Source organism: Rissa tridactyla, chromosome 3, assembly GCF_028500815.1.
Source record: "Rissa tridactyla isolate bRisTri1 chromosome 3, bRisTri1.patW.cur.20221130, whole genome shotgun sequence".
Lineage (NCBI taxonomy): Eukaryota > Metazoa > Chordata > Aves > Charadriiformes > Laridae > Rissa > Rissa tridactyla.
The window spans coordinates 89,017,380-89,045,244 of record NC_071468.1 but is presented as its reverse complement, the minus strand read 5'-3'; the positions used below and the strand labels follow the sequence as shown (position 1 = coordinate 89,045,244).

At 42.7% G+C, this 27,865-nt stretch overlaps 2 protein-coding genes across 3 annotated transcripts in view; one reads left to right on the top strand and one right to left on the bottom strand.

The window, feature by feature from the left end:
• The first annotated feature begins 84 nt into the window (after nucleotides 1–84).
• On the top strand, nucleotides 85–19,184 carry RWDD2A (RWD domain containing 2A). Of its 2 annotated transcripts, XM_054195423.1 has the most exons (4): nucleotides 85–283; nucleotides 676–894; nucleotides 2,003–2,726; nucleotides 12,363–19,184. In XM_054195423.1, the coding sequence occupies exons 2-3, from the start codon at nucleotides 697–699 to the stop codon at nucleotides 2,678–2,680; spliced, it is 876 nt and encodes a 291-aa protein (XP_054051398.1). In that variant the 5' UTR covers nucleotides 85–283; nucleotides 676–696; the 3' UTR covers nucleotides 2,681–2,726; nucleotides 12,363–19,184. The 2 variants fall into 2 exon arrangements, with proteins under 2 accessions (XP_054051398.1, XP_054051397.1); XM_054195422.1 differs by lacking the exon at nucleotides 12,363–19,184 and having other exon boundaries at nucleotides 2,003–9,059.
• Nucleotides 9,135–27,865, bottom strand: part of ME1 (malic enzyme 1) — a 202,029-nt gene continuing 183,298 nt past the window's right edge. Inside the window, exons 10-14 of the mRNA XM_054195416.1 lie at nucleotides 25,076–25,181; nucleotides 21,898–22,040; nucleotides 19,143–19,316; nucleotides 11,565–11,663; nucleotides 9,135–9,408 (exon numbers count right to left, since the gene is read on the bottom strand). Of these exons, the coding sequence (XP_054051391.1) occupies nucleotides 9,250–9,408; nucleotides 11,565–11,663; nucleotides 19,143–19,316; nucleotides 21,898–22,040; nucleotides 25,076–25,181 (681 nt within the window). The 3' untranslated portion in view covers nucleotides 9,135–9,249. The remainder of the gene's footprint in view (nucleotides 9,409–11,564; nucleotides 11,664–19,142; nucleotides 19,317–21,897; nucleotides 22,041–25,075; nucleotides 25,182–27,865) is intronic.

Below are 27,865 nucleotides of genomic sequence, written 5' to 3'. Positions count from 1 at the left end.
CAATCAGAGCCGGGGGCCGGGCTGGGGGCCAGGGTTGGGGCCGGGCTGGGGGCCAGGGTCGGGCCCCAACTCCGCCCTTCGCGCCGAGCGCGCATGCGCGCCCTCTCGCGCAGCGTCCGTTTAACGGCCGCGCCGCGGGCTGAGGTGGCGGTTCTGGGTCGTTTTCCTTTTGCTTCAGCAGGTTCCTCACTGGGTGAGGTGGTATGAAGAGACGTGTCGTCTCCCTCTTCGCCCCGGGTGCCGGCCGTTCTCTGCCGTGGCGGTTGAAAGCAGTGCGGGACAGGTAAGGCTGTCAGCGCCAGTGCGCGGCCCGGTGGTGGCGGCCGCCGCTGGCAGGCCGCCGTTCCGCATCCCCTTCGCCTCTTCTTCCTTGGCGCAGGGTCCTTTCTCCAGCTTAGCTGTGGAGCACGCCCGTGAGGGACTAACTTCTAAGCGTTTTACACCCATGTGTGTTTAATCATAGAATCATAGGGTTGGAAGGGACCTCTGGAGATCATCTAATCCAACCGCCCTGCCAGAGCAGGGTCCAGTGCATACTCTGCCCTTAAAAAATAGTGGGGTTTCCCCGTGGAGGCCAGCTTATTCGGTTGCACGGCGTGGTGCTGAACCTCACTGCGTGTTGAACCTCACTGCGTGTTAAACCTCCCGGGTTTGACTCCAGGCCTCTCGTTGCAGGTGTGTGTGGAGGGCAGTGCAATGGCTGTCGCAGTAAAAGATTGCCTGGAGCTCCAGCTGCTGGAAGTGGAAATGCTCCTTTCAATGTTTCCCAAAAAGGGTGAAATAAATCTGGATGAGGATGCTGTGCCCAGCGTGCAACGCTACCTGAGAAACAGTGATGGACGTCTGCCCCCGCAGCTCGAATATTCAATTGCTGTTGATGTAGGGGAGCCAAAGGTGAGAAATTGCACATGGATGTGTTCATGTGTGTTGTTTTCATTACTCCTGGTGCATGCAGACGCTTAAAAACTGCACTAAAAAAGGGGGGAAAGTCCCTCCCTTATTTGCTGTTTCAAAAGTCAAGAGTAACAAAGAGCTCTTGTTTTAATTATTTATTTGACTCTTAACTTGATTTGGGCAAGAAAGGCTAATAGAATGATAGGCACAGACAACCGATGCGGCAGATCGTCAAGGAACTTGGAAAAACAATTAGTCATTTCACAATTCACTTCTCTGCAGGACTAATAATTTGATTGTATACTGTAGTGAAAGTCTCCTTATGGTATACAAGAGCCTCAAGCACCGAGGGTGCATGAATTCTCTCCTGCTCCTGGACCAGATGCTGGGTTCAGTTTCCAAAAAACTGAAGTGTTCCATTTTAAGACACTCTAGGAATAATCGAGAGAAATTCAACAGCCTGTGGTTTGTAGATGAGGCAAGATAATCTAGAGGTTTCCCCGGCCTAAAATACACATAAATCTTTTTATCCCCTATAATCCTGAGAATGTTTCCTCTGAATGGGTAGGGTGAATACCTGCTTAAAATAATAATAATGCCTCTATATACAATAAGTACTATCATAAACACTGTTCTGTATAACTCTTGGCCTTGTTTTCCTGGGATAGATCCAGCTACTGGGCTGAGTTCTTTGATGAGACGTGTGTTTGGTAAGGACCAAGATTCTCAAAAGCCACTTGCCCCTTGCTTCAGACAGACTGGTAGTTTATCGCTGCAGCAACACTGAGCACGTCCTGAGAACATGCAATAGAAATATCCCTACAGGGTAACTGTGTACCTTCTTTCAAGCCACAGCGTTATTTCACTAAACAGCAGAAGATAACATTAGATATGTTATCTAATAACATGGCATGTTATTAGATGCCAGCATGGTGCAACACAAGGAAAGGAGCTGACAAAAGCAAAGTGGAAGAAGTAATTCCAGTCTTTAGGATGTTGCAATCTTAGTTACATCTCCTCATAATCTACCTTTGACAGGGAAGAAGTCTGAGGTGTCTTTCAGTAGCTGCAGAATTCATTTCCTTTTTGTGTGTGTTCTGTTTTTAAGGTAAAAGTGGAATTGCAGGTACTGCTGCCTCATATGTATCCTCATGTAGCTCCTCAGCTTTTTGCAAGATCAGATGTGCTGCACAGACAGCAACAGTTGCAGCTCAACACTGATCTGGCTTCTCACATCAGCTCTTTGGATTCAGGTGAAGTGTGTGTATACGAAGCTGTGCAATGGGTGAAAGACAACACCTTGCCTTACGTGGAAAACAGTAAGATCTCTTCTGAAAGTGCTTCAAAAGAAGTTGTAGTTAAAGAAACACTGCATCGCATGTGGATCTACAGCCACCATATATACAGGCAGGAATTGAGAAAAAAGATTTTTGACTGTGCAAAGAAGTTAAATCTGACTGGTTTCTGCCTAACAGGAAAACCCGGTGTCATCTGTGTGGAAGGACTCAGAGAAAACTGTGAAGAGTTCTGGCGTGTTATTAGGTATCCCAACTGGAAGCATATTTCATGCAAGCACGTGGAGAACATTGAAACAGAGAAGAGCATTGATACTCTTCGTCTCTTTTGTGCTTTTGAAGACCTACAGTTTCAGGCACATGGTGATTATGGCCTGAGGAATGACTATCACATGGATCTTGGACAGTTCCTAGAATTCTTGAAACAACATCAAAGTGGACATATTTTTCAGATTTTATTTGGTGTCGAAGGCAAACTTTCAGACAAGTAAGAGAAACTGTGTAAGGAGTTCTAGTTTTGGACAGCAAGAGATAACACTAACATTGAAATACCGTGCCTTATAGCTACTGTGAAAAGAGAAACTTTTTAACATACGGTCAAGTAGTTGAGCTTCTGTTCTGAATTGCCATATATTTTTCAGAGGTGTTTACTTATTTTCTGAGACCCTAAAACTGGCATTTGTCACTGTGAGCCATGCCTCAAAGTGCTTGCAAGTTGATAAAAATCCCACACTGTAGTATCCTGAATTACACGCTTCTGTCTCCTTGTCTAAGCTGTGCTGTGTGTTACTAGGCTGAGGTGCAGCCTTGTAGTTAACTTCTGCATACAGTTGTGTGATATCAGAGTGGCTGCAGTCACAGACTAACATGGTTTCCAACACAAAAGCACAGGCAGCTCAAGGAAATCTCGCCGCTTGTGCATGCAGTGTCTTCTACTGCTCCACAAATCATCTGCTTTGTCTACATTCAGCTAACCCGTGAAATGCAAAGGCTTGTGTCCAACCACAGGACTAAGCTTTGCTTTTAAATAAAGGGCAGGGGCAAGGAGAAAGAGGCCCATATCACCTGTTCCCGTATATTCTTTGGGTTGTACCTATACAATTGCATTGCTAATATCACTGTTTTCACAGTCCTCTTCATATCTCATTATGGTCCAGTTATGTTAATAGTAGTTTTTCAGCTGCTCAGCTCATGGTATTTTATATTTACATTGGTAGGCCAAGCACCTTGGAAATGACAATGTGTAAGATGAGGCAGAAATTTAGTGTTTCCTCTGTTTTTCCCCTACACTGAGTAGGGGACTCGATTCTGAAGGGAGTGGAAGGTCCCATATGTAGGCCAGACCCAATCTGTAGGGAAGTCTGCTGTCTCCCTGGGGCCAAAGTTAAGGATGTCCAGAAGAAACTCCCTACCCTAGTTAGGCCTGCTGACTACTACCCTTTATTGATTTTTCAGTTAGGCAATGATGAAATTTCAGGAAGAAGTCTGAGGGCAATGAAGAAAGACTTCAGGGCCCTGGGACGGATGGTTAGGGGATCAGGAGCACAAGTAGTGTTTGCTTCTATCCCAACAGTTGCGAGGATTGATGAGAAGATTAATAGGAAATGCCAGCTGTTCAATGCCTGGCTCAGAGACTGGTGTCATCGGCAGGACTTTGGGTTCTTTGATTATGGGCTGCTTTTCAGGGCGCCAGGCCTGCTGGCAACAGATGGCAAAAGCCTGTCTCAGAGGGGGAAAAGGGTTTTAGGGCAGGAGTTGGCGGGGCTCATTGACAGGACTTTAAACTAGATTCAAAGGGGGATGGGGATAGATCCAAGCTTGCTAGCAAAAAGCCTGAAGGTGGCATGCTGGCACTAGACTTGGAAAAGATAGGGGGCGTAACCAGGCTCCTTAGGAATAAGTCTGGGGGTGGCAGAATTTCGGCTCCTGCCAGTAAAAAGGAGAAAGGACCTATAGCCCAGCTGAAGTGCTTATACACTAATGCATGTAGCATGGGCAACAAACAGGAGCAGCTGGAAGCCATTGTGTAGCAGGATAATTATGATGTAGTCGCCATCACAGAAACGTGGTGGGATGACTCACATAGCTGTAGTGCTGCCATGGATGCCTATAGGCTCTTCAGGAAGGATAGGCAAGCAAGGAGAGGTGAGGGTGTGGCCCTGTATGTTAAGGAGTGTTATGAATGCTTTGAACTAAATGATGGTGACAATGAGACTGAGTGTTTATGGGTAAGAATCAGGGGCAGGGCCAACAAGGCAGATATCGTAGTAGGAGTCTGTTATAGACCGCCCAATCAGGATGAGGAGGCAGATGAAATATTCTATAAACGGCTGGGAGAAGTCTCAAGATCGCGAGCTCTTGTCCTCGTGGGGGACTTCAATTTGCCAGACATCTGGGAATACAATACAGCAGGGAGGGAACAGTCTAGAAGGTTCCTGGAATGTACTGGGGATAACTTCCTGACACAGCTGGTGAGAAAGCCAACTAGGGAAGGTGCCCTGCTGGATCTGTTGTTTGTAAACAGGGAAGGTCTTGTGGGGGATGTGAAGGTTGGAGGCTGTCTTGGGAACAGTGACCATGAAATGATAGAGTTTTTGATTCTGCGAGAAGCAAGGAGAGGGGTCAGCAGAACTGCTACCTTGGACTTCCAGAGGGCAGACTTTGGGCTTTTCAGGAGCCTGGTTGACAAAGTCCCCTGGGAGGCAGTCCTCCAGGGCAAAGGAGCACAGGAAGCCTGGATGATTTTCAAGAAGGAAGTCTTAAAGGCGCAGGAGCAGGCTGTCCCCATGTGCCAGAAGACAAGCCGTCGGGGAAGAAGACCGGCCTGGCTAAACAGGGAGCTAGTGTTGCAACTTAGGGAAAAAAACAGGATCTATGGCCTCTGGAAGGAAGGGCAGGCCACTCAAGAGGACTACAAAGAGGCAGTGAAGCTATGTAGGGAAAAAATCAGGAGGGCCAAAGCCCAGCTAGAACTAAACCTGGCTTCTGTTGACAAGGACAACAAAAAAAGTTTCTATAAATATATTAGCAATAAGAAGAGGACTGAGGATTATCTCTGTCCTCTAGTAGATGGGGCCGGCAACATAGTGACCAAGGATGAGGAAAAGGCTGAGGTACTTAATGAAGTCTTTGCCTCAGTCTTCAGCAGTAGGACCAGTTGTTCCCTGAGCACCCAGACCCCTGAGCTAGAAGACAGGGATGGGGAGCAGAGTGAAGCCCCTGTAATCCAAAGGGAAACGGTGAGGGACCTGCTTCAGCACCTGGAGGTGCACAAATCTATGGGGCCGGATGGGATCCACCCAAGGGTATTGAAAGAGCTGGTGGAAGTGCTCGCCAGGCCACTTTGCATCATTTATGAGCAGTCTTGGACAACCGGGGAGGTCCCAGCTGACTGGAGGTGAGCAAATGTGACACCCATCCACAAGAAGGGCCGGAAGGAGGATCCGGGGAACTACAGGCCAGTCAGTCTGACCTTGGTGCCTGGGAAGGTCATGGAACAGATCCTCCTCAGTGCCATTACATGGCACATGCAGGAGAACAGGGTGATCAGACCCAGTCAGCATGGGTTTGTGAAGGGCAGGTCATGCCTATCAAACCTAATATCCTTCTATGATAAGGTGACCCACTTAGTGGATGAGGGAAAAGCTGTGGATGTTATCTACTTGGATTTTTGCAAAGCTTTTGACACCGTTTCCCACAGCATTCTCCTGGAGAAACTGGCTGCCCATGGCCTGGACAGGTGTACTCTTCGCTGGGTAAAAAACTGGCTGGATGGCCGTGCCCAGAGAGTGGTGGTAAATGGAGTTAAATCCAGTTGGTGTCCAGTCACAAGTGGTGTCCCCCAGGGCTCGGTGCTGGGGCCGGTTCTCTTTAATATCTTTATCAATGATCTGGATGAAGGGATCGAATGCACCCTCAGCAAGTTCGCAGATGACACTAAACTGGGTGGGCGTGTTGATCTGTTTGAGGGTAGGTTGGCTCTGCAGAGGGATATGGACAGGCTGGACCGATGGGCTGAGGCCAATGGTATGAGGTTCAACAAGGCCAAGTGCCGGGTCCTGCACTTGGGTCACAACAACCCCATGCAGCGCTACAGGACTGGGACAGAGTGGCTCGAAAGCAGCCCGGCAGAAAAGGACCTGGGGGTGTTGGTTGACAGCCAGCTGAATATGAGCCAGCAGTGTGCCCAGGTGGCCAAGAAGGCCAACAGCATCCTAGCCTGTATCAGGAATAGTGTGGTGAGCCGGACTAGGGAAGTGATCATCCCCCTGTACTCGGCACTGGTGAGGCCCCACCTCGAGTACTGCGTTCAGTTTTGGGCCCCTCTCTACAAGAGGGACATTGAGGTGTTGGAGCGTGTCCAGAGAAGGGCTACAAAGCTGGTGAGGGGTCTGGAGGACAAACCTTATGAGGAACGACTGAGGGAGCTGGGGTTGTTTAGCTTGGAGAAGAGGAGGCTGAGGGGAGACCTTATCACCCTCTACAACTACCTGAAAGGAGGTTGTAGAGAGATGGGGGCTGACCTCTTCTCCCTGGTGACAAGTGATAGGACGAGAGGAAACAGGTTCAAGTAATGTCAGGGGAGGTTTAGATTGGATATTAGGAAACATTTTTTCACTGAAAGGGTTATTAAACATTGGAATAGGCTGCCCAGGGAGGTGGTGGATTCACCATCCCTGGAGGTGTTTAAAAAAAGGGTAGATGGGCACTTAGGGACATGGTTTAGAAGTGGCTTTTGTCAGGGTAGGTTAAAGGTTGGACTCGATGATCTTAAAGGTCCCTTCCAACCTCAGCAATTCTATGATTTCTGTAACATACAGAAAAATGAAAAAACTATATTTGTATTATATATTAAATAAAAATACATATACCTTTACCAACATTTCCTATGTCAAATTAGTACTGAGAGACGATTTTCCATCACCTTGTAACAGGAAATGATATTAATGGCTCATTAGGCAGCATTTTTCTACGGGGTGGTGTGCTGAGTGTGTATTTACATAGTGAATTGCAATTCAGTCTTCCAGTTTATAATGGATTATCATACTTAAATGTCATGAATGTAATACGTAGCTGAAGAATGCTACTGAAAAGTCCCCAGTAGCTGTGCTCTAACAAAACCACCATCTTGCTGCCTTCCACTTGAGAACCATAATATGAAAATTGGTACTGAGCAATGAAAGCAGACCGTTGAGCTCTAGAGAGGTTTGGCTGTTGGAAGCTAAAAACCAGGCCATTTCAACACCAGCTGTTTGAAGACTGTTTTCAGTACACTCAGCTGATGACTAAAAAAATAACATATTATTTCAATTAAAACACAGGGATGTGTTTTAATACTTTTCTCTCAATAGCAATATATTGAAATACAGAGGATGGCAGTATTTCTGGTTGATCAGAATGACGATGAACAATTCTTTGGTTTGTTTTTTTTTTTTAAAACCCTGATGTATGAGCACAGATTCCGCATGATCATGACTCAAAAACAATAAACCAATTTGCATTCGGTCCTGTTGGGAAGTTACCAAATGATAAACTTCTTCCTTTAAAGTAGCAAAATGAACCGGTTTAGAAATAGGCCTAATCTATGAGATTTCAAGCAGAAGGAAATGAGAAAGGCAGCACTGGAATAGGTCAGAAAGTCTGTGCAGGAGGATGGTCAAACACTTCGGCATTAGAGCTGTCTAAAGCTTTGTTTGTTCATTTTTTCTACAGGAGGAAACTGCTAGTAGTACCATCCAAGTGTATCCTCCTAAGGAAAACCATAGACTCCTGAGTTTTCTTTCTGGAAATGCTAATTATGAATCCAGAATAATGCAGGTGGTGAGTAGCGTCCCCGGATGCTTCCAGTGAGGTTTGCAGAAGGAATCACTTTTTTTGTAAAAGAGTGTCACTGCCAGGTATCACTTTTGATAACTGTCTGACAGATGAGAAAGGGTAAAAAAAAAAAAAAAAGTAAGAATACATCTCTAGTTGAAATTAGTGTGTAAATGAACGTATTCAGCATGCTGAATTACCAATGAAGTTGCCAAAACCCTTTAAAAGACAATACTGAAGAAATTGAGCTAACAGATCATTCAAATAGTAGTAAGCCAGAGAAATAATGATGAACTCTTTTCCCATAATAATGATTCATTTAGTAGACCTCGGCTGGGTGATTTGGGAGTTTGTTGCAAAGAATGATACTTCATCACATATGATGTGTGTTTAAGAATACCTTGGCCTCAAATACTACAGGAATTCACAAGGTTTAATACATAAAAAACCTAGCACTATCCGGATAACTGATGTTTATAAGAAAACAGTCAAAAAAAAAGCCTATTCATAACACTTTGATACTCCCTTTTTGTCAAGAACATGGAGTCCAAGCACTTCCATGAACTTCAGCGTATCAGAACAGTAGTTATCTTAGTGGGGAAATTAAATTTTTGATCGTTTACAGGTCTTCAGCTTAGCTAAGTAATGTTAAAATACTCTAATTAGATGTGAACAAATGGTTCTGCAAGTTCAGTTCTTGTTAGAAAATTTTCATTACTCTACACCGGAGTGACCAATAAGGCTTTTCTTTGGAGGAAAATATTCTAACCTTACTGTTGTTCTAAGTTTTGGCTTTGTTTTTTTTAAATAATAGCTTGACAATTTATGCAAATTACATTGTGACCTGTCATGGATTAAACAGGCATCGTACACATTTCTTAATTTTCCATGGTACCATTTGTCTGCTTAAGTTCTCATTGACATTTGTGACAAAACTCTTAACTCAAGATACAAACACTTATTTCGATAAAACATCTGTGAAACTATAGTGTAGGATATCTCAATTAAAATAACAATCAAAATAACCAAACAACACAAATAGATTTCTCAGATTAATTTTTATTATCTGATGTATAATTAATATGATTTCTTGATCTGAGTTTCTAACCCAATATTACAATTTAGAAAAAGTTTTCTGCATCTTAAAAAATTAGCTATTCTTAGGCTTCCTAAGAAGCCTAAGAAATGTTCTGAGTATTTTAATGCTTTGTAATTGGTGCTAGTTTGTTCATTCTTCATTAAATATTTACAGTTTCACTTTCATGGCTTCTTCAGGCCAGGTGTAGGAGTCAGCCACAAAGCTGTTATAATCAGTGGTGTAAACCTGAGAGCGGATGAAGGCTTCTAGGTCCTTGGGCTGAGGATAGGTGGAGGCAGTGTTATTCCTGTAGGCTTCTTCTGCGATCTAGAAAGATGCATTAAAATCCGAATCAGTGCTGATAAACCACTTGCGTACATTTAACAGGACTTAAAAGTAGGAATTAGTTCAAAATCAAGATAAGACTTCATCTTCTCCGGTGCTGGCAGACACCTATATTCACACTGGATCCAAGCTAGTATTCAACAGGTAAGACGAGGAACAGGATAATGTTTGCATTTAAGTGAGTCTGACTCATGCTGCTTTTGGACAGGATTACGTGTCTTTGCTGTGAGAAATACAGTGCTCCTCCTCGCCCAGTAATACCTTAGCTTTTATTGTGCTGTGGTGGATAAAATATTCCACAAAACCCAAGCACTGAGATATAGTTTTTGCTTTTCCATCACCAGGTTACCCTGGTTTACCCTCTTCTCCAAAGCACTGTAAGAAAAGTGTGATTTGTTCAAAGCCTCCATGCTCCCTGCATATTAGAGAAGTTTATTATTTGCCATAGTTTGACAATATATTTCTTAAAGGTAAACTTATGATAAAAAATTAGTCCTACACAGTGCACAGGTTTAATTCTAGAGATGGCTGGGAAAAATACGAATATTCGCTTGCTCTTTCCTCACCCAGACCATACCTAAGTGAAGCAATTATGCATCGCAAATATAGCTGCAACAAAAATGAAATTTAGAAGGGGTTGGAGCCCACTCAACACATCAAAGTAGCCTCTCACGTCTGAAGGGCACCTACTTGAGAAATCTTTAGAGTGGACGTTCCTCTGTGAAACTAAAGAAGTTTGACAGGCTGGTTTTAGGTGGCAGCACTGCGTGGGAAGCAGGTCTGCTTCAAACTGCACTTGGCAAACAGACAGACCCTCCTACTTTGAATGAAAGGAAGACGGTCTCCTTCCTGCTCTCCTTAGCTCTCTCCTTAAAACATAAATGTTTCAGCTTGGTGAGAAGCTGAGACCCCAATTTGCCATATTTAGATTCCTTTCTAGGATTACTCTGAAGCCCAACTTGATTTGACAGAGCAGCACTTTGGGTGTTTACGTAAGGGTTCAGGTTCAGGTCTGTGTGCATAATTATCATGGTTGAATGAGGTCTGAATTTATACCCCGCGTTTGGTATGCCAAAAAACGTTGAGAGTATTCCTCCCCTGGAAAAGACAGAGGCCATTGCTAAACCTCTTGGGCTGGATGAGCCAGAATAGGTATTTGCAGGAATAAAGGTTCAACAGGGATCAGGCAGAAAGGATCATTTGGTGACGTTTTCATTTTTTGCATTTTATATAACACGCACAAGTAGAGGAGAAATTTCTATCCGTGTGTTCCTGCCAAACACACAGGCACGCAGTTTGATTTCGCCTGAGGAAACCAGGTAACATTTTGACATCTACAGAGCAGAGTCATTACTGAGTGAAGCTCAGGGAACTGTTTCATGCGTGAGGGCTCCTTGTTATTCTTTCAAAAGAATATGCAATAAATGGAATTATTCACAGTAAAGTGACCAAGACAGAAAACAATAATTGGAGCAAAAAAGGTCACAGACCAGCAAAACAACCTCCTAAAATGCTGCTTCTCCACCCCTAAAAGACAGAACAAAGGAGGAACTGGGATAAATACATTATTTGAAAGCTTCCTCCTCTTCTTTCCAGGACAGCCGAATTTCTTAAGAAACTGTGGGTTTAAGGTCAGTTACTGAAAATCCATCTATATTTGCAAGTAAAAACCAACCAATCGAACAACCCCTGACCCAAACCTGAGCCACAAACAAAAAGCATCCCCTGTAGTTAGTTGTTCTGATAGGCCAGAGTAAGGATGGGAACAAATGGGACATACGCCTGGACACAGGGTGACACGCGCTCTCTTGACAGGCAACTGATAATCATGCAGGGCCAAACGCCTTCAGCTGTGCAGCTCGTGTGGCTGTACGCCTGGGGACCTGCTCCTAAACTGGTGGACAGTACAGCTGGGGCTCTACAGACGTAAACACTTGCTATAGTTCCGTATCTTTCCTTCTTGTATTTGGATTACATTTATGAATTTAAATTTAATTTTGAGACTCCTACTTGTCCAAGATTGATTGACGTAAACTATCTTCAACTTGTGTGAAGGTGTGCTAGGTGATCAAAGCAAATGCTCAATTATGCAGAGAGCGTGGGAAGAAAAGCAGCCACAAAAAAGCAAAATGACTTACCCTCACAGCAATTTTCAACGACACGTGCTGAATAGTGACTAACGGAGGGTACAGACGACCTTCCTTTAAATTCTCCTCTGAAACTTGCTGGGCTATTACCTAGAAATAAAGCAGACATGTTTAACTTGAAATGCAGGTGCAGCTGTAGCTTTTTTAGACGGTGATCTAGTGTTAAGCAAAGAAATGGCTCCGCTTTGGCAAATCACGCAGATACCGCTTAATCCACCTCGGCAGTGTTTTTTACAATAGCCTTATCATTAGGAGCTAGAAATTTAAGGAGTTAAGCCCTTTTCTCACTTGGATAATAAGACTTATTCAAGTCTTGAATAAGTCCATGCCACACATAAACTAGCAAGTAGTTCACGGCGAGATAGAAATTCCAGCCATCAATTGCAGTTGTGTCAAAGACTTCTAAAATTAAAGAAGCACCCATTATTCTGACAGTTGTCAAGTCACCCTGTGCCGAGAACAGAGCTGAAACCCCTAAGTGTAAAATGCTTTCAACAAAATTACTGGTGGCTGAGCAGGTTTGTTGTGTGTCAACCACAGAACAAAGTAAAATAAAATTAAGATTACGCAGGGACTTTTAAAGCCCTGCTGGTCACTGCAGTCAGGTTTAGAAATGGAGGGTCTAATGCTGAGACAGAAAAAACACTGCTGCAAGAAAATGTCTGTCCCCGCCGTCTGTCCTCACCACTTGAAGGCTGCAGTGGGTCTGTCATCTCAACCATACCAAGATGGTGTATATATAACTAGAGAAATTATTTTGCGCTTTGCTTGATTTTTCACCAGACTGACCAGAGGAAACAAGGAATTATACAGAAGTTCTGACAGCACGTCTGAGAGGAGCATCTCCTCCATGGCCTGAATATTCCTGCCTCATTGTCCTAGCAAGACTCCAGGAATAAACACATCAGGAAAGCACAGCAACTTGGAGAAGTAGGTTTTTGCTGATTGGCCATATAAAAACCCTTCTATTACCATGAGGCGTGAGGACATTCTCTGCAGAGTGAGGAGAGACACTGCTGACACTGTCTGCTTAAGAGCTTCCTCTATTTCTGCAACAGACACCTTTCAAGAAGCAAAGGGTCCTGGGACCGCCTTTGGGTCTAATGATATTTCTGCTATCATTAGCTAGAATTTATTTGTCATTTGGGGATCTGAAATAGAAAATAGCCTTTCAGGGTGATCCGGATTGGGATTTGCTGAGCCTGAGAATCAGTGGATGCCAGTTTGCTAACCTGTCTTCTACTCTGTAATCTCTTCAGTAGACTTGAAGGTCTCATTTCTTTAACTACCCACCTTTGTACCTTCTGGGGAGCTGCTAGTTAGAACAAATCTAAATACCTTCTAAGCAAACTACGCACAAACTTCATATATTAAAAATGGTCTGACTTTATGCAGATTTTAATAGCTACCTTCAGTAACATTCTCTACTACAGTTCTCAAAACAAATTATTAAGAAACATTAAGACACATTTGCATCAGCAGAATCCAAATTTCAAATTTCTCTACCTTGCTTTGGGACAGAAGGGAAATGACTGAGGAGGGGATGTCGCCCTCTGAACAGCTGGAAACATGTAACAAGGAAAGGAGGTTCTTTGTATAGTGCAAGCTTATACTTCTTAAATCTGTTACAGTTTATGAGCAGTTTCCATTGATGTCCAGTACGTTAGGCTTGCTCCTGGAGTATATCCTTCCGTTTAGTTTAATCCAAAAGCAAACCAGTCCCCCTCTCCTCCCAAGATCATGCCACACTGTGGAGCAAGGTGGAGTGTGTAGGGACACCAGGGAGATGTGCTCCAGAAGACCATTCTGATGCAAAACAGAAGAGTAATGTAGAGGCACCTTTAGTGTTCCCATCAGGAGAAATGATACATTTTTGTGCAATTACAACTTTAGCTAACAAAAGGTTAGAACCAAATCAGTGACTGATCCAGGAGTGCTACTGCATGATGTGACATGTAGGGATACCCTGTGGATGGATGGAAAACTCTGGTCTGGGTGGCATCTGGTGGAGCCATGTATGACCCATCCAGAGGTTCTGAAAACACCAGGCAAGTCCAGGAAACACTGTGAAATGCAACCGATACCATGGCCCAAAGAGCAAGCAAGAAGTGCACTTTGGAGGGAACATTCCAGGAAGATACTTGAAACAGAGCACAAACTGCTTCCCACAGTTCCTGCTGCACGTGGGAAGTAGGACCTTTGTGTACGTCGCTGGCAAACAACTAGGACTGCGTCAGAAGAGATGCCTGGCTATCACCAATTCATCCTTCCGGGCAGAAGTGGGTAAATAGTTTGAATTAAAGAGCAAACACTGCAGCAACTCCAGGTTCAAAAAGAAACAGTGTTCTTTCTCTTCTGCAATCTACCCAGCGTGCTGGTAGGTGTAGCAAGTTTTGCCATTCGGAGTGGAAATGCTAACAAGGGCAGTAAGAGATCATGCTCTTGTTGAGTATAACAAGTAAAGGAAAATTATTTGTTTGCATTTTAATCTGGTATTGAAAATACAGCAGCGATAAAAACCCACTAGGGGGAGCTAAAACAACGTAAAATCTAGTTTTTGCTTTCCATAATAGCAAGTGGGTTATTTAAAAATGACAGGCGGCCCTTTGATGAAACAAGATGTGCACCTGAACGTGTAAAGAGGAGCTTACAACATGAGAATTCTGCTGCTAGCAGTTTAATGGGGCTCTGCAGGGAAGATGAAATCTGAAGAAATCAACAGCAAGTTGCTGCTAGGGTAATGCATCACTGCAAAAAAAAAAGGTGCAGGAGTAGAGTACTTCTGGTTTGCGATGGGGTTGACAGAAGGCAAGCCACAAAACATTCGGGCAGGGCCCAGACTGGGAGAGGTCACAAGCTTAACTATACAGATGCCATGCTAGTCCTTCTGATGTACTCCTCTAACAGCGTTAAAAACTCTGCAAAAACACAGAAACAGGCATTTTCAAAGAGAACGACAACTTCTTCATGTGGTCTCTGAAAAACGATCCTTGAGAACATCAGTTGAGCGGCAGGGGAAAAAAATGATGAATCAACATTTGGAATTATTAAGAAAATAAGAGGTGACAGAGAAAATGTAATTATACCAATGTATAAATCCACAATGTAACACCGCTTTGAAGAGCGTGCGTTTCTGCTCCACTTACTTCAAACAAGAACGGGATGGAATCATGAGGGGTATAAAGAATAACAAGGATGATCAAAAGGTTATTTTTTTGTACAAGGAGACAAAAAATAATTAAATAGACTTGGGAGATAAAAGAGAAGACTGAAAGAAAACAGAAAATACAGAAGACAACTGAAGGTGAACATTTCTCATGGCACTATAGGGAACCCAAATCATCAGACAGCAGGAAATTGTAAGAGGAGAGTTTCTTTTTCTGCAGAACTCATAATGAAATTGTGACTCTAATTGCCAAAAGATGTTCAAACGTATAAACATGTTTTAAAAGCCACTAGGCTCATTTATGAAATAGAAATCCATGTAGGGATAAAACTTCCAGTGCAGGAATGCCATATAGTGCAGAAGCTGAGAAGCCATTTCAGCAGAAGGTCTATGTTTTCCCCTTATTTATCCTCTGTTCCTCAGCTTCTGCTACTGATTACTTCCACAGGATGATAATGAGCTGTTTGGATCTTAGGTACAACGCAGTATGCTGTTTTCATGTCTTAAATTTTAATTAATTTAAGTTTTTAATAGAGAAATTAGCAAAGCCTTAACGGCAGAACCTAAATGAAAGGCAGCCAAGACAGGACAAATGGCATAAAGCAATTGGGGACGTCTTGGCTTTTGGAGAACGTATTCTCTATAATGAAAGGATTTAACTGGATTATTTCTGGAGTAACTTAACTGTAGGTCACACAAGCCAAGAATATTTCATTAGTTGATAATTCTCTGTCCCTTTTGTTGTTTTTCATAGGACTTAGAAGAACAGGTAATGTCCCTTGTCATCACAGAGCAATTGCCTGCAATTAAGAGGTATTACAGCTTACAGTACCTTAGATTTACTGTCCAAAATCAAAGTTACACGCTATTTCACTTGGCAGGAAGAAAAGAACACTGAAAGTAGAATTTGTTGTAGTGACAATAAGCTATTTGTGGCTTTTATCAGATCTAACCGGAGAGGCGGCAAAGGAAGAAGACAGGAGGTGCAGCTTGCAGTCTGTGCTGCTTATTTTTTATACTTTCTTTTTTCAGGTAAACTACTGCTATAATCTGAGAAGGTCCTTCTATCTAAAATGCATGGTTTGGGTGCTTTAAATTTTGCAGCATCTTGGGTGCTTCCATTTCAAACGGAGGATACTAACCACTGTTCTAAAAAACACATGAAACTATTTTGATTTTATCCTTCCATTAAAAAAGCCAAGAAAACCAAAAAAAAAAGCACTTTTGCCTTTGCTTTGTACCGTAATTTCAGCTAAGGGCCTACGGAGCCCTCCCGGCCTTCACACCCCTGACGCCTCTTCTGGCAAAGACCCCTCTGAAAGCCATCAGTCGTCACCTTGCTCGGTAACCGAGCCCCAGCCACTCGCTGCCGCCCGCACAAGGAGGGAGACCAGACGTGACTGCTCTCAGCTCCGGCCGTAAGGCGAGTGGCTACTCATTGATCTTGCCAGCAATAGAGGCTTTCTATGCCAGAAAAAAAAAAATACATTTCGACACATCAAACTTTTCTAAGGATTTTACTAGAGGATGACAATTATGTAGCAAAACCTTTACCAAAAAAAGCAGCCAGGAGAGAACCTCTACCTCAAGAGAGTCTGTACAAGCTTCCTCCCAGTTTCTGATTTTACTTCCCTGACTGTTACATTTCTTTCTTTGATTAGGTTTCTTTGTTCAGAACGGACTTTTTCCTGACTTAGTAGACTGCCACTTGAAACGTCGTTCAATCCACATATGTGTCACCTTTCATCCATCAGCACTCTATATATAGGAACCATTTCACCCAAACCAAAATGAAGCAACTTCTAGAATGAAATAAGACAACTGTTTAACACAGCAGTTCAGACCAGCAAGTGAGGAACACTGTATCCAACTGAAATTACAGGGAAGGATTTAAAGGGAGGATATAATTATCCAAAGACTTAAGAGATGGATCATTGCCCTCCTAAGATGGTTAAAGCCAGTGGAGACAGTCTGGGCTTTTTACTAATTTTAAAGATGGAAATTGTGAATATCTTTCTCATAGAGGGCAAGCTGATGGCAAACTTTTTTAAAGATGCCATAGTACGCACATTAAAAAAACCCTTCAGAAATCCAGCAAGGGCAGCACACAAGTGCTCACCCTTTAAAAAAGCTTCTTATCACATACAGCTGGTCATAGGATCATGTTGGCTATCGGTTGCCTCTGAGTGATAGTAAAGGGCCATCTTTCCTTTAATCCATGAAGAGGACACAAGCAGCAAGAATCCTGGAATGCAATATCCTTTAGAGGAGTTGCAAGAGTTGAGTCAGGCATTCTCACTTCTGCTAACTGGGGCAACTTTTTTCTCTTCTTTTTTTTTTTCTTTAAATTGTTCACTAATAGTTGCTAACTGCATTGCTTTGAGGCTTCCTCTGTGTGCTGCATACACTTCCCATATATTTCCAAGCGTGCTTACGCAGCTTCTTTGAAGATTAGGATGCTGCACTTCCGTGAAGTTCTGTGGATTGTAATTTATATGAACCGGACTGGGTAGGAATTATCGCTGAAGCGCATCTAGGTTAATTAGATCTAACTTGGTAAACTGAGTCCGGCCTTCTTCCTTATTTCCATACCCTTTAAAAAAAACCCCAAAAGCATCAGGCTTGTAATGACTTTACATGGATGGTCAGACCATCATGCGCTGCTTAGGGCTCTTTAATCACTGTCTGAACTGAGCCTGGGCTCTCTCTGAGCAGGATGAGCTGGAAAGCACATTCCTGGGAGCAGAGCAGCCAGGATCTTGAGAATCACTGGGTATCACATCACTCAACAGAAGGAAGCTGAGTCCTGTGAGGCTCATTATGTTGCTTTTGGTGCCAGCCAAGAGCAGAACCAATAGAGGAGACATAGGAGACAAGAACTCCAGGACAGGGCCAGGAAGGGGGTGAGATGGAAAGGGTCCGAGGAAGGAGCAGTAAGTGTGCTGTGACACTATAGTGGATGAGGAGCAAAAATGCTGAACCCAGAAAAGCACAGAAAGTTACAATTTTCTTACATGAGAAACAAGTACAGAAAGACTGACTTACTGTTTTTAAAAAAAAATAAATTACAAAATCATAGGATTATAGAATTGCATAGGTTGGAAGAGACCTTTCAGATCATCTAGCCCAACCAGCACCCTAACTCTGACAAAAACCATCACTAAACCATATCTCTAAGCACCATGTCTACCCGTCTTTTAAAAATCTCCAGGGATGGTGACTCAACCACTTCCCTGGGCAGCCTGTTCCAATGCTTAACAACCCTTTCAGCGTAAAAATTTTTCCTAATATCCAGTCTAAACCCCCCTGGTGCAACTTGAGGCTGTTTCCTCTTGTCCTATTGCCCGTTACTTGGGAGAAGAGACCGACCCCCACCTCCTTTAGGCAGTTGTAGAGGGCGATGAGGTCTCCCCTCAGCCTCCTTTTCTCCAGGCTAAACAACCCCAGCTCCCTCAGCCGCTCCTCATAAGACTTGTTCTCCATACCCCTCACCAGCTTCGTTGCCCTAAATGTAAGTATTTGATTTCAACAACTGCTGGTAATTTATTTTGTTTGAACAAGGGTTTCTAAAAAAATAAAGGCCAGATTCTTCTCCCATACATGTTGAAGAACCAATCCTGTGCGGCTATGATGTCCTACTGTAAAACAGTGGATGTCAGATTTTTGAACAATCACTGGAAGTAGGTGGTGAATGACTCCTAGAACCAAAATTGTTTGCTCTCTGTTCATCTCTTGCCCACTGAGTGGACGTAGAGGAGGGACCACATGTTGGATAACATCAGAACAAAGATCATAAAAAATTGCCTGAAGAAAGAAAAGAACCGATGCAGAAAAGGATAAGAAAGAAAACGGGAAGAATAACACAGTTGTGTCAAACTGTGGTCCCAGGAACCACAAGGCAATAGAAGACTTTCACCAGCTGTTGACAAGGGAGATACACAAAAAACAATGCCAACAGCTCTACTCAGAAATACCTAAAAAGCTAATAGGCTAAAAGAAATTATAATTTTTGCAAGCAAAACACCCACAAAAGTCACCAGCTACAAAGCTACCAGCATCAAAATGTAGTTATTTTCAATCTAAAATCAAGCCTATGTGCACCTGTCTGCAAACTGTACATACGTGCATTCACCTGTGATAATACAGCACTGAAATTTTCTCTTTTCTCCTTGCCAACAGAAGGTGAAGTTTATATCAGATGACCTTTGGACCAACTATTAACTTTTTAAAAACAACTTGTTCAAATAGAGCTTATAAAAATCAACATACCTTGCAAATAAAGACCTTACACAGAAAGCACTAAGTTTCTAATTTAAAAGATAATGTTTAACTATTTCTGTTTAATTGTTCATTATTACCAAGTTACTAAATTAAAGGAATATAAATAATTTTTAATAGAGTACCTCAGCAGTTGTGAGGAACACGTCCTCGCCAATATGTTTCAGTCCACATGAAATAACGCCAAGGGCAACTCCTGGGAACACATAGGAATTGTTACCCTGTCCAGGATAGAGAGTTTGTCCGTTTGGTAGAGTGACAGGATCAAAAGGACTTCCGCTGGCAAAAATGCCACGTCCCTAAATTGTAACAAGAAAGGCAAAGAAAGCACGTTAGTCATGAGGATGCTGTTGAAATATTTCACACATCCCTTTAAATATTTACCACTGTGGAAGCTGGGTTACATCTATTTAATATCTCTTCTGAGAGGGTGTTAGAGCTACTTAACTATGTCTCCAGAGCATCAGGATGCTGATCCTGGAGATCACTGGCAATTCTCTGTGACTATCTGATGTCAGAGAGAAACAGCTGCCTTATTCAGGTAAGAGCTATCAGCACAATTTAGAGAAGGAGAAAGTGAAATCCAGCACTCGTTATTCATTTTGTGAGTCCGTGCCAGAAGAAGGGTACATGGGAAGAAGGTATACACCTGGAGCTGGAGAACTCCAAGTGGACAATGCTGTCCTGGTAACAACAGGTGATGTTGCTAGATTTTTTCCCCAGCAGCAGATCATACACAAAAATGACACCAAGGCCACAAAATGTTGCACTTTTGGATGTGTCATCTTCTGAGGAGCTGTGGAGACAAGCAGAGCCCTGTTCCTCTCAATCTCCCCTCTTCAGGTGGCGGCACCCACTCCACAGCTCAACAGAACGACAGAGGTGCAAGCTCTGTCCCAGGAACATCATCCCACAGTGCAACCTATAGCACAAGTTGGTGATGGGACCTCCTCTTCTGGGACCTTGTGGCTCCCCTCGTTATAATATACCGAGCAGGGTGAGGGCACCAACTCAGGCACCTGTGTGTGATTGTCCAATACTGATAAAACCACTAGGATGTTTCCCAGCAGATTTTTGGGTAGTGCCAAGTATCAGTGTTGCCACCAGGGCCCGGGCACCACACACACGCTGGTCCCAGCAGGCAGCATGGAAGAGCCAGCCTGTTTTGGGGAGTTAGAGAATTTAGCTGTACAGACACAGGTTACACCGTATCACTTGTCCTGAGGACAAGAGAACTGGCTCTAATGCATTTTACGTTGCAGTTCACATGGGACCTTTAAATCTCTTCCCAGGACCCAACCACAGGCGTAGCTCCACGCTGGCACACAGCAGTCAGCTGCGGGGAGGAACAGAAGCCTGCGGGGTGTCCCAGACGTGGTGACAGGGCTCATGTTGCTAACGGCTTAACATGAGCTAAGAGGAATATTCGGCCTGGCGTCATTCAGTAGGACGCACGTTCGGAGCTGCGATACCATGGGAGTACCAAGGGATGGGCCGTCAGGGAGCTGCAAGTCTGACGGGGTCTCACTGCTCCCCCGGGACGAGGAACACCCCGATGGGAGCAGATGCCGGCATTGAAGGGCCATTCAGGGGTGGCAGAAGAGTCACCTCAGAGGTGACACCCCTGCAGGATGACTATACAGGATCTCCCCAGATCATTCCTGGGAGAGAGAGGTAATTTCTACAGCAGGCCATGCAGTTTTGGAGGAATGAGGGGAGTGACAGCCCAAAGGGCAGCCCAAAGAAAGCCCGCAGCCCAAAGGCACCTGGCTCTTGCCTTGCAAAGGAAGGAGCACCCTCCAATTTAAGCAGTAAATTTAGGTGGGGAAGAAAAGCCAGCCTTTATTTACGCTAGCACTGCTAAAGTGACAAATGTCACTGTTAAATACTTCAGAGGCGCTTTGTATCAGAAATATCTATGCCCATTTTAGAGAACTGGAAACGTGCATTTTAAAATATGCCACTGTTGCTATTCAGCTCTTCAGAAGAATATTCTGTTTGGTTTGGTGTCATGCAGTACTATCATGGCTGGCTTATTATATGTTTTGGTGATGGATCAAATACTTCAGTGTGTCTTTTGCCCTGCTTACCAGATGTCATTACCCGCTATACCCAGCCCTTCATGCAGGCAGCTTCCCTGGCTCTCGCACTGCGCTGTAATTGTGCATTGTGCAGTGGGGAGCGGGCACGCTAAATTTGTCTTTTAAACATTGTGAAACTTTCATTCAAACTGCCCTGTATTTGACAAGAAATCCAAACACAATCCACTATGAAACACATACAGTCAAGTACTCATACATTTCACATTCTGGACTAAATTACAGCATAACATGTTTATTAGCACTTCTATAATACAATAATAAATAAGCAAGCGCGGTTCCCTTAATTTTCACCCATGCCTCCGTAATAGAAATCTTTGTAAAAGGAGTCAATTACCCCAGTTCTTAATAAAGAATTATTTTAAAGATTCTATTTTCTGTACTGAAGTATTTTCTTACCCTAAAGAGTATTTATAAAATCTTAAATGAAAAGCAGCCCACTGTGTGTGTATATAACACAAAGTGGTACAGTTCAAAAACAGGCATGAGGCTTTAACGATTGACGGTTACTGATGCTTCAGTTATAATCCAGACTATGAGTCATGCCCAACATCAATAAAAACTATTAAATGTTTTTTGAGGGTGCATGCATGTATTGACTTCAGTGAAATCGTCTTGATAAAATCTGAAAAATATGTTACTTAGTTTAACTCATTTTACTTACACACAGAGATATGATTAGCAGTTGCTACTCCACCCTCTGTCTTCCTCCCATTTTAAATTTCATTTCACACTTAGTTTTCACTACGTACATACTGGAGAAATGTTAATCTTTTGTTACCTCTGTATATTTGTAGCACTGCTCAGCAGTGCATTCTGCTTTGCTGGTAGGATTGCTGAGAGCAAAAATAATGGGACGTTTGTTTAGAGCAGCCATATCCTGCAGAATTTCTTTAGTAAAAGCACCACCAATTGCAGCAACTCCTAAAGAAGAGAAACACACATAACAAGCAGACAAATGCCATCAGTTCAAGGTCACTTTTAAAGGAACAGAGCTCTTTTGATGGCATACCTCCCTTTTTACAATGGAATTCAACCTTTTTCATAAGGTGGTTAAAATAAAGTTTTGTATAAAAGATTTTGCAATAGTGAACCTTCAGTATTATCGCTAACACAAGGCAGAATCTATTCAACCCTGTACAGTTTGGTGAATTTCTCATTTCATTTTTCTTAGGCACTTTATATAAATTAGAAATGTATCACCTAATTGGCAGGTAAGGCCAATAAGGAGTACGAAGGTACAACTCTCTCTCCTAAAGGCTCGTGCAACAGACTGGACAGTTTCTCCCAAATCCAGTGTATCAGATTTCATTTTTTTCTGACATGACGAGTAAAGTCTCTGCCTTCTAGAGCTGATCATTCTGTCATCTCCAGCCTCAGATGAAGAATAATCCCATTTTTGAGTCTAAGGCTTCCCTGACAGCAACATTTTTTTTTAGTACATTCCTTTCCATCCCACCAGTGATGGTTTTCTATTCGCCATTCTGTACTCACAGCCAAAAAGGGGGGTGTGTGATGTTTTTGAGATGCCAATACCCCTGTATTTCTGCCTAACCTACAAGATTTGGGAATCCAAGGACCAGGTCCTTGCTCTCCACGCCTTCAGTGAAAAACAGATAAACAGACCTTGGAGTAAACTTAAGTAAATCTTTATGTCCAGGGAGGCCTCTATCGTTTGGCTCGTAGAGAAGGTAGCCTCCTTCTTGCTCAGAGCCCCCAGCGCCTGGTCTGCTTTCCATGCAACATCGGAGTTTCAACAGTAGGAAAAAAGCTGTTGTTCCCTCTCTTGGGGGAGTAGGAATGGATTCAAACCTGGGCCAGGAGAGGATCTCTCTTGGGTCAGTCGTCTAATGTCTCGTCACGGTGAGCATGCCAACATTGCCCACTCTAAAAGGACAGGCTGGCGTCCGCCCAAGGAGAGCACAAGGTACTTGGAGGGAGGTGAAAGGGGTCCTCACCTCGCAGAACTGCCTAGAAGGTCACACACAGGACTAACATTTCATAAAGGTGCCTCAGAGTATTTTCTGACTGCTTCTACACAAAGCATGGTATCATCTTACAGAGACATCTTCAAGCTCAGTCTCTGCCCTCAGTGGGCAGAGGCGGGTGCCCCACTGAAATTCCCTGAATTGTTTTAAATTGAGCTTTCCGAAGAGGTCTACTGAAAGCCCAAGCACCCTACGACAGGCTCTTTAGCTGCTTAATGTGGGCCAAATAATGTCTAAGAGCCATTTGCGTTCGCGTCTGGACAAATCTCCTTTATTCTGATCCCATGGGTAACAAAAGAGGTAACTCGATGCAAATCAGTGACTTCTTTCAAAGTTTAAACATCTCTTGCTCAAACATTTCTGTCACATACAACTATTTTTTTGCAAATCTGAGCTCTCTGTACTTCACCTTCTGTGAATGGACACGGATGCTTTGATGCAAACGCTCTGCTAGACCAGCTGGGCCACTGTATGTTTGATGAAGAGTTATTGCAGTCATGATTTTGACCCACTTGCATAAGAGCCTGTTACACCCCTTAGTTTCTGGTTAAGTCTGCAGTTACCAAATATCTTTTATATCAGTTTAATATCTTCTAAAACTGCTTCTGGATAGCCAATAGTAAGAATGACAACTACCTTCAGCTATAAAGTTAAAACAAAATGCTCTGCACAACCTCACTGACTTATTTCATTTTAAAATTGCAATTTCTTATATTTGGTCAAGCTAAACTAAGACTTTCCCTTGAGCCATCGCAGGCGATAAAATGTATATGAGGATTTGCTGAGACAAAGTAAAACACTGGGAGAAGGAGTACATCATCCCTATGACTCCTGCTGCCACGGGGGAAGATACAGAATGACTAGTCCTCCAAACCGAAAAAAAAACAGTATTAATTTTCCTTGTTGTTTCTGTTGGAAGAGCCTTCATTATGCAGTATGGCTTAGGAGAAAGTGACCTCGAGGGAAAGTGCCACGTAGATTTAGATATAAAAACGACACACTGTAAAAATCCTTATTTCATGACAGCAAACATTCCCTAAGCATCCACACACCTTTATCTAGATAAATATTACAGATCATTCGATCTATTCTTCTGTTCCACTAGCTTTTTCAGCCTTGATTTCTACTAAATAAATTTTCTAGACTACATGGTCTCTCTCTGGCAGTCATATCTTTATGGAGCATAGAAAAAGAGAAGCTTTATTTACCTCAATCATGATCATTGTCAAAAGCAGATTTTAGGACCATGTGGTCTAGGCATAGTTGAAAAGGTAGCTCTTAAAATGTAGGATAATTTTCACTGTGGCGTTTCAGATTTCCCAGCATCTGATGAATGATTTTACTAGCCAGATAGAAATTTCAAGTCTTACATATTAAAAAAAAATTATTTAAGAGGACTTGCAGTTCATTCCTGAAACTGTCATGGGAATATAATAACCAAACTGCAGAGAGCTGAGCACTCCTTTACAGAGATCCCAAATCCTGCATCTTTTAAAAAAGAAAAAGTCTTTGTAAAATCTGTGTTTTGGTCTGCACAAAGGGCTGGTGGCTAAGGACCTAAATATGAGGGGAAAGAAGGTTCACAGCTACATCATGCTCATATTTGCACAGCTTTACACGCACTTAGCTGAATTTTCTCAGTCTAAGTTGGAGGTTGTTTGTATTACACCATCCACATTAAATCAGAAGTAATTTAGGAAGGTGATAAGGTTCTCCATCAGATGTTTAAACCAACTCGGATTATTCCCCCTGTAAAACGGATGGCTTGGAGTGAAAGCAGTGTTACATGCTTGGATAGTTACTATTTGTTCAGTTGCTTAATAGAGTCCATTGTACACCTAGTGTTTTCTAAAAACACACAAAGGTAAACTCTGTTCAGAGGAACTCGATCCTGTCTTCAGACAAAGCCACATCCCCGTTTTTTTTTTCCAACAAAGAATAAGGTCATTGCTTTAAAGTAAAAGAAATTACCTATTAGCACGGATGGTTTTATATCTTTAACAATATCTTGTAGATTTTTCATTTCACCATGTTCATGGGCAAAACGTTCCTTCTCAGATGTTAATGAGGCACGCCCCTGAATAAGGAAAAAAAAAAAGAATAGTTATTAAAAGTTTAATGGAACCTAATATCCTGGGATAATCAGTGTACAAAGTATCTGGTTTAACATGTCCTATTTTCATTTCTACTTTTGCGTCTATCACCAGATACTGTAATAGACACAGTTACACTGTGTACAGCTAACACATTTAGGATAATCTAGGACTAATTATTTCTCTAAGCAGTAGGTAAATTAAATTCAACATTTTTACTTTAAATTCATAACAGCTGTAGAACACCACAGTATTAACAATTATATGAAAGCATCATTGATTTCTTCTTTGAAGCATTCTTAAAGCTGTTCTACCTCTTAACATTTGGTCAAACACTTAAAGTTGCTAATGATAAAGCATAAAAATATTGATATAGCAAACAGTACGGATGCACCAGGATGCACGAGGGGGATTCGTAACTTAGCAAAACAAAATTCGTTTCTTCTGGCTTTTTCGGCTTTGCTCTTGTCTAAAAGTATAGAGACTATATGGGGGGAGTATATAGACTATCGGGGAGCCTATATTTTGCTCCACATTTTTCATATTTAAGTCATTCATTCTTAAGGATGGAATAAAACTAATTCTAACCAGATGTCTGGTGCACTGTTTTTGCATTAACAAAATTGACTCAGCTGTGAAACAACTTTCGCCCTGATCTATACTGGCAATTTCCACCCATCGATGCCCAGCAAGGTTTCCAAATGGAATATGACAGATGTAGGGAAAAGAACTTCGGAGTATCATTGACATTGACTGGGCTGCAAAGAGGATTTGAGCTCAGTGTAAGTAACGTGGAGTGTGGGGCAAGAAGGGGCCAGAATTTGTGAAAATTATATTAATTGCCTAAATATGTGGACCTCTGTCTGTACACAGGCATCTGAAAGTTTCAGCAGAAGAGTTTAAAAGGCATACACCTCCACCCCTCGTTTCATCCAGAAAACATCACTGCAAAGGCACCTTTCAAACACAAATCTAGAAGACGGTGCCAGCCCCTCAAACATCTTACAATTTCAGAGAGCAAGAAGCAGATGACACAGATATATAGGGGAAGTACACGAGGAAAATGAAATGCTAAACGTAATTTAGACCCAATAGCCAGAACAGATATATGTACCACCTCCCTAGCCACATCTTTTCCAACTGATAAGATGAAAGTCCCCTTAATCTTAGCAAGTTAATTAAGACCATACTGAAGTATTAGAACAGAATTCAGCCCGTGATTCCAACAAAGTCTATGAATTTGACAATTTTGGTTCAATTTATGGCCGTGTCCATTACTGAATTCAAGACAGGATTAGTTTTATAATGGCATTTTTGCATAATTTTAATAAAAATGAGAAATCTGATGCTACATTTCAGACCACGATTCGGCCACGTGGCAATGTGGGGCTGTGCCAGTCCCATCACCGAAGCTCCTCTGCTGGTCCTCGGCCGGCCACCACAAGGGCTGGTAGACAGGAGGGAAGGCCATTTTTCATTTCCAGCTGCAAGAAAAGCATTTCCATCCCGAGGGTACCACAGGAAGCCAAGGAAGGCTGTTATGTGGTCGGGGCTGACGGAGCTGGTCGGCCTCACAGGACGCCAGCTTCTCTTGGCTCACCCGTGATTACAAGGAATTTCCAGAGATTTCTCCTCTTCCACGGATTTTTTTTTTTACATGACCAAAATACAGAGTTTTTAAATTAGGAGGGTTATGGCTGGATGTGCTTATACGGGTCTTAAGTGTTCTCCTACAGCGATTACCATGGAAATACTGCGATACGGGCACCTGGTTTCCTTTGCGGGTAAAATGTGAAATTCTTAGCCTCGAGAAAATGCTGCAATATTAACAATTTTTGGCATACACATGCTCGAATCATTCCACCGTCAATACGCATTTTGAAGTCTGCCACTTCCCAGCACCCCAGCAGATGTCCCCACAGTCTACACACACGGTTTAGATGCATCTCATTTTAAAGCGGGTGTTTTGCTTAACACTTTCAAGGGAACTATATTAATTTTTCCTTTTAGTCACCCAAGAAAAAAAATGCATTTATGACTTTCAGGCCAAAAGCTTGTTGCTAGGTATAACTCAAAATACTATAAATAAAAGCCACTTTTCATTCTAATTGGCTGGTTGGTTGAAATTGAAGCGTTCGACAGAGCCAGACTTGGAGGCAGGATTCCTGGGCAGCTGGGAATGGGTGCCATGGGCAACTATCCGATCCCATGCTGCTTCTGCAGTTGGTTCCTCAACAGCTTATCAGGCTGCTATTGAGGAAGCCGGTTTTCAATCTGGTCTTAAAATCCAACCTCCAGGAGACTGCCCTGGGCTACCATGAAAAATGAAATCACTTCCTATGACCAGCTCATTCTTCAGGCTGTGGCAGGCTGGTAGCCCTGAGCGCCTCCAGGATCTGCTGATCTGGGCAGATCTCTTAGGAAAGGTGACCTCCAATGTTTTCCACTGTGCTTAACAGCTGAGAGGCCAGGCTGACATCTTCCTGGAGAAAAATGTTGATATTCTTTCATTTTTTTTATCAAAACAAATAACCAAAATCCTGCATGAAACCGATTACTCCTTTATACAGTTTTACACTTGATTCATTTTCGAAGAGGTACTTCAACATTTTAAAATTAAGATAATGGCAGAGCTGTGGAAACACTTATTGATGCAACACCAAGGAGT

Bases quoted from the DNA above. Each gene is read 5' to 3' on its own strand.
- RWDD2A (XM_054195423.1), top strand. From the start codon at position 697: ATGGCTGTCGCAGTAAAAGATTGCCTGGAGCTCCAGCTGCTGGAAGTG. The intron at 895-2,002 runs GTGAGAAATTGC...TCTGTTTTTAAG, and splicing joins TTGATGTAGGGGAGCCAAAG to GTAAAAGTGGAATTGCAGGT.